At 41.2% G+C, this 12,373-nt stretch overlaps 1 protein-coding gene across 1 annotated transcript in view; it reads right to left on the reverse strand.

The window, feature by feature from the left end:
- Positions 1-12,373, reverse strand: part of tafa3a (TAFA chemokine like family member 3a) — an 84,797-nt gene that overhangs the window by 26,568 nt on the left and 45,856 nt on the right. The window contains exon 2 of the mRNA XM_058630727.1: positions 11,457-11,569. Coding sequence (XP_058486710.1) covers positions 11,457-11,568 — 112 coding nt within the window. The 5' untranslated portion in view covers position 11,569. The remainder of the gene's footprint in view (positions 1-11,456; positions 11,570-12,373) is intronic.

The raw sequence follows: 12,373 nt of genomic DNA on the forward strand, positions 1-12,373 counted from the left end.
AAAGTCCTCTGTGAAGAATGTGTTGTTGTAACACGGTTACTCAACCTGAGAGTCACTAAAAATGTAGAACATCATGGTGTCCTTTCCATTTAATCATATATGGTTTTCTGTCAATTCGAGCATGAGAATGGATTCACCCGTTTTCAACAATGAGACAATCAATATGTCGTTTTGTTTTTCATAATTTTATGATGTAGTTGGTGACATCCTAGTTATCACTGCAGGTGTTTGGATAAACATTCAGATGTGGGGATATTCTTTGGCTGGTAAGTGCAAAACAATATTACTAAGCAATACTTACTTTTATAAAGCTTGAGACAAATTGACTTTAAGGAAAACATTTCACAGAACAATATGCAAGATGCGAAACAGTCCTGATGGAAAGGGAATGTACCAAAATCTACGAGTCACCCAGAAGTGAAACAGTGAGAGTTCAATAATTGTATTCCTCTATGGAGTTTCTCCTGACTGAGCTTGGACTGTGACTTATGACGTTTTGCCCATTTTGTGGAAAACCCATGAACCGCTTTACAACAGCTGGATAATGCTGAAGTGAAAAGTACTATTGGTCATTTAGCTTCTGCTAACGTACTATGTTGAGATAGAACTCCATTCAATGCAGCCCATCATACAAACAGTTCTTGGAGGACAGAAGCTTAAAGTCAAATGAATGAGTAATTAAACACTTCAGTACAGTTGGAAAGATATTCAAAAATTCTAACTTCAAGGATTAATAATAATCCCCTCGGTCTGCAGTAGTTCTGATCTTACAAAATGTATTTCCCAGTGCAAAATGGCTGTGTATTATCATTCTTTTCTATTTTGGGGGGGATAAAAAGGGTTGTAGCGGCTGTACAAAAGGCAACAAAACTTCAGTGCTGTGTGTACAATTCTGATGAAATTGATTTAATTCGACAGAAACCCAGATATAAAATAGTTATGCTTTTTTATTATTTAGAAGAGCACAACCTTTTTGTGTGTGTTTTGATGTTAACTGAAGGCTACATAGGCTTCCCAACACATTTGGAAGGGAAGGGTGAGGTGAGGGAGATTCAGCTGCTACATGCAACTTCACCAAAATTCACAAAAAAATACACATGTTCTGATAAATATATTATAAAACTCATATATTTCTAAAAACGTCATCAAAACCTTCCATGCTCAGCTTCATCACATCTGCATTGGGCTCCGCAGAGGCAGACATGAGAGGAGACAGAGATCCTCCACTGTCTCTGATGTCTTATCCGACATGCACACTTGCAGCTTATCTGTCAAGTGGATGTCATGTCTGCTCTAAATGGCTGACATCTCCACTCGCCAACTGGATCCCCTTGTTTTTTTTCATCTAGAGCTGATTCCACCAACGCCTTTCAAAAGGTGAGTGACAGGCACACTGTCACGAAACAGAGGACTGGTTTAACTGAAAGTGGAGAGGTGAGGTGTGCCACAAGAACTGTACAACTCTGAAACAATGACAGAGCCACAATGATTTCCGCTGCAGACAGATCCATCTTCATTAGATGGAGGAGACAACAGACTGTGGTGAAAGTAGAGCGAGAAGCGGAGTCTAGAAAGAATATTTGAAGAATGGTCCACTTAAATTACTCATAGCCGAGCATCAGAGATCCTTCTCCTCTACATCAAGCTGTCATGTAATCACATTAACAATGCTGGTAACAGAGAGGTATATTTAACCAGTGGCTCTGAATCAACCCTTGCCCTAGAAAACAATATTATCTCATTAGTGGTGCGGCGGCCACCGGGACTGATCCCCATGTTGAATTGCAGGCTGCCTGAGGACACTATTAAGGAGCGTCTGACCTGTCCAGTCACTGACAGCTCACTATATATGTTCCCCTTTTTAATAGACCATCTTGCTGAAAAATATGTCGACAAACCTTTTAAAAAAGCCATTTCACTAGAAGTCCAATGGTTCCACCCATTACATTTTATGCTCCAGTCCATTCACATAAACTTGATGCTGAGGCTCAGTTGCCATTTTTATGGTCTGATATGGACACTCTGCACTGCACTTTATTCGTGGGGAGATGTGAGCCAGAAGGCAAAAAGTCATGGAGCGCAGCTGGAAGACGGAGGTAAGCAATTGATAGACTGCATTTTAGAAGCTTATATTTCACTTGATTCAGTCAGCATCGAGACTCTGGTGAATAACCATCAGGCCATAGCTTAGAATTACTTTAAAAGAAAAGAGAAAACTGTACTCAAGGCTGAACAGCTGACGAGTTTTCCTTCCACTTTCTACCCAAACATTACCTGAATACGGATGAGCACCCGTAAATGTCTGTTAGGATTTAAATTATAAAACTGCGCAGAAAGGATCTTTCAGGGGACAGCTGTCACGGCATGCATGTTCCATTCCCGATCGGGGACTACAATTTGTAGTCGTAAGTAAAGGGAATTAGCGTTTAGGGAGAGCATGAAACTTTTCTGACATGTTCTTGGACATTTTGAAGTAATAAACAAATATACAGACAGCTGCTGTTTGAGTCATCACTTGTGTCGATAACAGCAGAGCAACAAGAAAGAAAGAAAAGAAAATCCCTGGGAGGAATTTCCAGATTACAGTGATGACATTATGAATTATAAATGTGTTTCCATGCACATCTGAAAGATGACAAAATCAATAAATTGACCAAATGTTTAATGAAGCAGCTATTAATAATATAACAGATCAATGGTGTGCAATGTTTGAGATCACCCAATTCAGCATCTTACAACTCATTGTTTAATTTTTTGGGTCTGTGCCATACTGTTGTTAGTTCACACTGGGCGAGAATTGCAGGCAAACGCAATGCTACACAACATGCAACACACGGTCCACAATAAGAATAGTATCATGATGCAGTTATTCTGCAATAACTGATGTACTGAAAGACAGCGTTGTGTAGTAGTGAAGCACCAATAAATAAATCTCCCCAAAAGTTCTTCAACACATTCAACACAAGTTTCAGCAGGGCATAAAAAAACTAAGCTGTGGCAAATTTGAAAGCACTGTACCTCCTCATGTTAAGCTTCAACCAAGCATAGACCATTAACAGCAATACAATTGACTAACTTTAAAGGAGGTTGCTCTAATTGCTGGGTAAGGGCAGGCTTTTAGTTTGGAAGAACCAATTACCGCCATGCTGTTAGCACTCAACCACTAATTGCATTCATCAACTCAAATCGTTATCACCGGGCTCTCCTACGATTTCTATCAAAATCCAATATATATATATATATATATATATATATATATATATATATATATATCCTCATTTCTTTGAGTTTTACAATGGCTAGAGGTAACTCATAAATGGTGCGAGATAATGGTTCTACATGTGAGCTGTAATTTGAGAGGAAATGGAGATGGACAACTGCTGGCATATCTGATTCTAACACAGTGTGGATCTTCTGTGCTGCAGACACACACAGAAGCAGATTCTATAATAAACACTGCTGTGTGCGTGTGTTGAACCTGTTTTTGTGAGGACAATTTGACATAACAATGACTTTAAGGGACTTTTACAGGGTTATGATTTGGTTTTAGGGTTAGTCGTCGAATTAGGTTTAGGTATAGGTTAGATTTAGATTAATTAAGTGTTAGGTTTAGGCATTTAGTTGCAATGTTTGAAGTCCTACATTGTGTTACTTTCAAGGCCCAGCATGTAACCATTTCTAGGATTGATTAGCAGAAATTGAATATATAAATATAGGTATATAGTATAAATCATTTGTTTTTCATTGCCTTCACAATATAAGCCTTTTAAATCATTAAGGCAAAACCTTGCTTTACAGACGTGGCTATCGTATTCCTAGCCCAAACAGACAAACCAGACAAACACGGCCATTAGTAGAAAGAAGAAAAATATCAAATTGCCAGCATACAGATACCAGACATGCTTGGGAAAGGGTTAATGGAAGAGGGGTATGTTTAATAAAAGTACATTTTAGAAATGCTTTATGAATACAATACACTAATATAATATTGCATATGTGTTTCTTTCACATGTGCAGGCAGCCTCCATCATCCACACATGCTCATGCCAGACATGGTCATAAATTGTGAGCTGCACAATCGTAGACAAGGTCAGATGTCTTATGTTCACTGGGTCAAAGCAAAACAACAATGTCAATAACTGATGTTAACAACAGACCATCTTTCATCAGTCCATTCCTTTTTCTTGACACTTTACTTGAGGGCACTGTTATCATCTCCGACAATGTGATCTATGGAAACTAAAATTCTCCGTTTTCTGCCTCTGCATTTATTAGATGTTCTTTTCTATGACAAAACCTACAGTATATGCCAAGTGTGTGAATACAGTGAACCTATTGAAATTCTCTTAACACATCCACTCTCCCCCTGCTCCCATCTTTTGGCTACACATCGCATATAGAGAGGATACAACCAAGGCCACACACAACCACTCATGACTCATCTATACAGCTGCCATTCAGATGTGTATAGCAGAGGACGTTTGATGGTTTTCTAATCTCTATAGCTGCCACCAGGAGATGGGACAATCTGACCCCTATCATCCCTGCAGCCCATCTCAAACAGCCTAACATCTCCATCTCAATCTCCCTCTACTTGCTGTCTCGGGCAGCCAAAGTGTCGTCCATCTGCTCTCCAAATGTCAGGACGAATGCTTGCCGGCAGCATCCCAGCACATCCCCAGGGTGGGGGTGACCTGCTCTGCCGCTGTTTGGTATAATGTCATGCTTTCCCAGGGCATGGGTTCCACACTGACCTGCTGTCTGAGCATGCAAGCTGATGTGTATGCTATCACATAACAACAGAGATCCAGATACAGAATATATTTTGTGTCCTGGGCCGGTAAACTGGAGGAACACATGCACCAAAGCCCCTGATGAAATAATGAGGTGGGAAATGTACAAAGTGTGCATGGGTCCAGTGGGTTTGGATCAAAACCTTCCAACAAATTCTTTCTACTATATTATTATTTGAATTTATGCGGGTAAAACAAAGCCCATAAAACCAAAAGTTTGTTCCGCAGTCAGTGAGTAAATGCGTAAATGTGATTACACTCACTTGAGACAATTATACTATTCAGTATCAAATAGACTTTTATTTTTGATAAAATAGAAATGTCTGTTAGACATTTCTGTACTGCACACTCTAAACAAAAAAAATGCAAAAACAAATTGAATATACAAAATGAACACATTGTATTACATGTATAAATACAACTATATTTTATTTTTAAACGTTTATTAAGCATCAAAGAATTGAAATGTATTAACAATGTCACTAGTTTTTGATTTTACCATTGTCTTGAGCTCTGGAGAATCCTAAAGTAAGACAGTGGAGATGAAGAGGGGGGAGAAGGTAAAGCCAATTTAAACAGAATAGGAAGAAAAAAATCCCCTGAAGCATGAAAATCAGCTTGAGGACGAGCTATTAGAATGCATCACACCGTTTTTAGAAAGTCTCTACCATAAGCAAATATGGAAATATTCCACTGAATTCAAATGAGAGCCACTGCATAGTTTCATCTCATTAATATGGCTGCATGTCCCCTTGTGTGCGTGAATAAAGAAAAGGACCTTGATTCGAGCAGTGTATACTGAATTTTTGAGTTATCTTATATTTAAAAATGTACCACAAGTTCACGACACTGCTGAGACCATTTTTATATCATTATGGTGGAGCATCAAAAGGCCTTGGTGGGGAAAGTGTGCCTGATTTAATACTTACCACATTTTAGCAGATGCCATTACAGACAATGACCAATGAACCACAGAGAGCTTGATTTTTTTGTTGGTGGGTTTTATGAGACAGAATGAGTTACAGAATGAGTTTAGACCTGGTTGCATCATCGTCAGTCTAAATCCTATCTACAAGACCTAAACAAACTGCACGGGCAAAGTTTTTTTTAAAAATGTATTTAACCTGTCCTGCCCAGTACCTAGGACATGTAATATGGTTGACTGCATGCCTTGTGGTGTCGGACAGATCCCCAGTGCCCGGCCAATCCCCAAAAGAGACGGAAGACAGGCAGACCCCCGAGCCGGTCCAGGGAAGGTACCCCAAGCAGGCGGGGCCAGAGGTCCAAGGGCTTGCCACCAAACATCCAAGAGTGCTGATGCCCACCGGTGACCCCCACCGGGTAGGCAGACCGCCGCCCACCACGGCACCTTCAGGGAGGTGCGTCATGATGGGCCACTGCCATGCCACCCGGACACCCCCCAGGCCGAGCGTACGGGACCAGATCCCCCACGTCCAGTGACGCCCCCGGCCACCACAGCCGCCCCCACCCAGACCGCCAGCCCCAACACGGCCGAGGGGTGAGCAGGAATCGGGCGCCTGTGAGAGCACTCACCACCACCCCCTGCCCCAGCCCACCAGTGAATGATTTGGTGTGCATGTGTGTGTGATGTGTGATATGGGGTATGTTGGTATCTAGTGTGCAGTTAAAATGGAGGGGGAAGATGTGGCACGAACGCCCCACTGCTGGCAGACACTGCCCCGTCCCCCCAGAGCGCAGGCCCCAACCCCATCCCCCAGCACTCCACGGGCCCCAGCGTGCCCGAACTGCATGGGCAAAGTACCTGTAATTGTATTCGCTAACTGTCTCATCAGACCACCCTCCTCTTGTACAGTCTCTCCATCACCCCTCTTTCATGGCTAGCTAATGAATGTAGATGGTGCTCCAGGGGATGCAGTGGTCTTATTACAGGGGTTATGTGTGCATGCTGCAAGCCCAGCATGCTCCAGTCAGGCTATGGTGAAAGGTTAAATTGCTTTGGCGAAGCCCCCACCTCAATAAACAGAAGGGCTAAAGAGGTTTGTTTATTGGGTCCACCTTGATCTGACCTCTGTAGCTCAGGGACAGGCTGCGTGATTACCTAAGCGTCAGTGCAGCACACGGAGAATGGGGCCAGGGGACTAGTGTTGGCTCTCTCTCCCCCTCTCTCTCTCACCTAATAAATCAAAGGAATAAGCGCACATACAAAATAAGCAGGGACAAATGCAAAACCAAAGAGAGAGAGTCACGTTAGCCTGAAGATTAAATGGTCTGTCCAACATGTTTGCAGTCAAACAAGTGGGACTTACTATACTCCACAGTCAGTCTACAGTGCAATCGTCAAATACATTCAGCAAATATTACATGTATTGATTAGGTGAGAGGGTGAAAAGTAAACACGATACTGTATACGCCAAGAATGATGAGTTACAGTGGATAAAAAGGCCATTCAAATATAATAAATATAAATAATAACAGACTCCGATCGTAGGTGCTGGGGGAGTAAAGGTATAGTTTGGATTTTTGAGTTGTATGACAGAGAGAGAGAGAGAGAGAGAGAGAGAGAGACAGAGAGAGAGAGAGAAAGAGAGCTTGTGTCACATAACTAATAGGTTATAAACCACAAACATGCATGCATTATTTTAACATGTTTGAACAATAGAACTGCAGCCCATCTTTTCTCTCTCCTCTCTCTCCGTCCGTTCTCTCTCTCTAGAAAAGTTCCTTATATGTGTAGGAAGATAATGGTTAATTCTGTTGGATTTTCTCTACACGGTTCATCTTCATCAGTTTCATAGTCAGACGCGTTTGTTTGTTTCATTTCCCTCACTCTCTCTGACTAACAGGCAAGAAACCTCGTGTTTCTTGTTACCTGGTTAACCTGTGATGCTCTGTTTGTCGCAAAATTTTTTTGACCTTCCCTTCCCTCATCCTTCACTCTGCTCATCTTCACGTACAGTATATTTCTTCATTCCCCATTCCTTTCTCATCAGTATGTGCACACCTCTTTCACATCTCATTCATCTTCTGGGGGTTCTGTGATCAGCTAAGGTTGAACAACGCTGAGAAAAATACCCCACTCAGAAAGTCTCACTTCACCCGATCTACGTCCCCCCTCTAACCTCCAGACTAATATCCACCTAAGTCCCTGCGCTCAACATCCGATGCATTTATTTGAATTAAATCCTTTAACTTGCATACTGATATGGTGTGGTCCTTCCTTGTAAGCATCAGCAGCCGTTTGAGTTCTGGCTTAAAAAAAACACCACAGCATGTTGAAATTTGCAGGAGACGGGTATTTGAACAAGCTCTGCATACAATTAGTGCTCAATCTGCTCATCGCACTCCATCGCCAAAGCCAAAGGCATCAAAACAGGGTTCGAAATATAGTTTTATTTTTCACTTTATATATATCGTATGTGTCCCAAATCCCATAACATAAAGTATACTATATGCACACAGAGCGCAGCATCACTATATATGTATATATACGATACATAATATTAATTAATTTAAAGGAAATGTAGACTAATACAATATTATACTCTAACATACATATATTAATTGATGAAGTCAATTTTTTTTAATAAATACATTTTTGAATGAAATTGGAACACACCTAATAAGATACATACAACATACAATGTACCTGTTTAGTGTAATTTGTCATGTAATGAGATTTGATGCTCTTTCAAAGTTTGTTTTGTTTTCAGCTAAAAAAAAAAAAATGTATTTCCCTGAATTGAGTGCCATTAGTCTTCCAGTGGCGTAAGGCTCATTATTTCAATGTGTAGTCACAGTTTCTGCCACGCCCAGGGATCAGGCCATCTTTCCATTAATGGAAATCATTTTGTCCCCTGTCACACACACAAACACAACAATGCAACCACACACATACTGTACTGGTATACCTTCCCTGTGATGCCTGACTTGCTGACTGCTTAATAGTTGAATTCCCATGTGCAAAGCCTTACAGTGCATTTTTTTTTTGCCAATGAGAGGAGACGGCGAGAAAGATCAATTGTTTCAGTTTCATTTGCAAATCTCAGTGAAGTTAATGTTGCCAGCACATGTGACATACTGTGACTCATGAATGAATTTAGGCAGGATGCTGTCGGTGCGGCTTAACTGTAACTAATACAGAACACAATACATGATTTTAAAGTTTACTGAAATTACAGAAATTAAAAGGTTTAAGACTGCTGCATCTTTAAGGACCCCATTTAAATCTACAGTGCGCAAGGTGTCGAGGGGTTATATCTACATTATTGGTGGATATGTTTCTGCTGTAACATCAGTTAAGCCACTCAGAATTTTGCTTGCCATTCCTTTTAAAGTCCACCCGCGCCTGTGCCTGCTGCATTGCTATTTAAATGGTGAATGCAGGAGTGAACAATTCCCTGCTGAGGAGATGGAGATGGACATGGAGATGGAGCTGCTCGTGCGCATTCTTGGTGCACTGGTTAGGCTGATTGGGCAAAACAGGGGAGACAGAATGGAGAATAAAGAAATGCCTAATAACACGTCAGAGCTGAAAAAGCAGTGTTTAAAAGAAAAAAAACTCAAGGAACTTTAAACTAATGGGCCAACGTCAGGTTTGGAGTTAAGAACAAGCCTCAGAAGATGATTGTGATGAGACAGGAGTGCACAGTCTCACGTGATGTGCAGCTGAGACACAAATAATTGCTCTGTTAAATCCAAGACGATATGTAGCGTTGGCAATAATGTGTAAAACACTTTGCTCATTATTTTGATTCCCAGCTGAAGAGGCAGTACAACAGTTTACTAATGGAGGTGGAAAAAGAGTGAACAGCAGCAGATATGGGTACTGTAACCTCAGTGTTGAGATCTGAAGGATGCGCCTGTGTGTCTGTGCCATTTCACTCACATTTTCTGAAAATATTGCCAGGTAGAGGATGAAATGAACTGTACCCGGACAGAGCCCTGAGGAGCACTGGAAATGACTGGGGAGTGCTGTTATGTGTAGTTTCTGAGTTGAACAAACTGATTGTGGAGCAGGATGGTATGGGAAATAGAGTCTAGAATCAGCTGCCATTAACCACTGATACCTCATTTTGGTTTTGTGCTGTGGGAAGGACAGAACATAGGTAGTTATTGGAAAGATGAGAATGGACCAGTTTTTTCAGGTATTTTTGAGATTTACAGTAAGTCTGAAATCGGTCAGAAATTATCGAAGTTATGGGAGGCAGCATTAGGTTTTTCACAAATGTTCATACACCACAAAAGTGAGTGAAGGCTCATTTCCACACAAAGATTAGCATTTATCAATGTGGTCCTTGACATAGTGTAAAATAAAATATCACACTAGCTAACGCCAGGTGTACGCAAGTTTGAAATCACCGTGGACTCACAGTGCAGTGTGTGATGGCGAGTATAACTGTTATTAGATCATACCAATACAATGTCCGTCCACACAAAGGTTCCCAGACATTACATTTGATATTGCATGTAAAATGCTGAATTTTATTATTGTTTGTTATAAGTAGAACAGTAATAATAATCTACAGCAACATATTCAGCACAGGATTTCTTTTCTTTTTTTTTTCTTTTTTAAATTGCTAGCAATTAATATTTACACGTTTACATTTTTTCAGTGCACAATTGCATTGCATCGAACTGCTAAAGGGCAGAGGGTGTGTGTGGGCAGTGGGTAGAACCATGCTGTAAACAGCTGAAAAGGTGTGTACCATCATTTAGGTAATCAAGATCACCAGGGTCTTGGCTGTAGATTAAGGGGAAGATAACCCTTCTCTCGTCACCTGGCTCTGGGGAGCTGGCTCAAAGCTGGTTTGTTCAGCTGAGGGATGAGCACTGGCTCAAGTCTTTCGTCTGATTAAAAAGAAAGAAATGTCTATGCTGCTAAGGAGCGGTGTTAATAATATATTCAAATTATTCCCACTCTGCAGATGTGTGTTTCTTGTGAATGAGGCCATCATCTCAGGCAGAGAGGGTGCGTCTGTGCTGTGTGACAGTGAAGGACACCCCCTGCCCTCAGCGCTGTCTCAGTCTGGGTCAGTGACAGGCTTAGGTCTGGCTGAAGTGCAACAACATGCTTTTTGCTGGCAATTTTGAGGTCCGATCAAGCAATATGCCTACACCACGAATGGATAAATTAAATATTAAAAACTCAGCTGAACTTCTCTTGTCAACACCATCGCTGTCAAGCGCTGCAGTGATTTTGCTCCACAATGTTGCTTTCTGACTTCCTTTGATCCCACTTTTAAGGCTGACAAACAGAATCACCTTGTTATTTTGGAAATTCCTTCCTTCCTTCTGAAGCCTCTCTCCTTGATCGTATTCCACATCTCAGTGTCGTAAACTCAGGGGGTGAGGTCTCAAAGCCATGAATTCTGGGAAATTTGTCATGTCATGAATCACATGCGAGACGTGGCGTACAGTGATTTCCGCATGTGAATCTGCACCAGTTTCTTGATAAATGTGAGCTTCTTCCACCGTGCCTACTCAGTCGTGACTTAAAAGGCGCCACTCAATGTGCAGTCATGTGGAGCTGAAGGTATGTGATATTATATTTAACCATTAATTATTACAAGCTTCAGTATGAGGATAAAAATATGTGCATAATTGTGATCAACTGCTGCAGACTTTGTGTTGTTTCATTTCACTGTGGATGGAAAATATTTTATCAAGGAAACCGTATTGTACCTATGTGGCTTCTGTGCGATGATGCACTGGTCAGTTGTCCCCAGAGAGACATCATACAGATGGTCAGCAGCAGCGCCTTTCTGCACATATTCTGCAGGTCCCTCTTCCGCATTCTGGAAAAACAGTAAAGAAAAGAATTAGTTTTTAATTTTTCGCTTCACATAAAGACTCAGATGTGCAAATTGGTTCACTCGGACTCATGCCAACAAGCTCACAAAGATTTGACTTGGCAGTTAGAGGTGGTCAATTTCAGTAACACCTCAGGGAGTTCAGTGGTAGAGGCCTTTAACTGGATATTACATCTGTGTTCAGATCTGTGTTTGAGAGCCACATCACGGTGAATGGAGCAGCTACTTATGGCAAGTAAGACACAGTTTAAGTGGGTTCCTTATGTCAGTTGTTGACATTTTTCCCCATATGTGTGGGTTTTCTCTAGGTACTCCTTCTTCCTCCCACAGTCCAAGGACATGGTGGTTAGGGTTAAGTTAATGGAGACTCCACACTGAGTGTAGGAGTGAATGTACGCATGAATGGTTATTTGTCTGGTCCTTTTGTCCTTTGGTTCTTTTGTCCAAGTAACAGCAATATTTTAGCTTGCACACAAGCAGCAAGGTAAATCTGTGTTGACAAAACACATCATTAAAATGATACATCATTCACGTGATATATTGCATGCCGATTAAACAAAGTGTTAGACTGCATTCATGTGTAATTATAATGGCATGCACTGCATGCAGCGCAGGTATCTTGCAGACACATTCAACAATAATTTTATGAGCCATAAACACACTGCAATTTATAAGACCAATTTAGCTCTTGAAACAGAACAAATGAAGACTGTTTACACTCTCTGTCTCGGCTCGCCCACTTGTTGTCATCCTGCTACCTGGGAGGTGAGTAATGCTGTTTGTGTGGTC

This window comes from Solea solea, chromosome 6, assembly GCF_958295425.1.
Source record: "Solea solea chromosome 6, fSolSol10.1, whole genome shotgun sequence".
Classification (NCBI taxonomy): Eukaryota; Metazoa; Chordata; class Actinopteri; order Pleuronectiformes; family Soleidae; genus Solea; species Solea solea.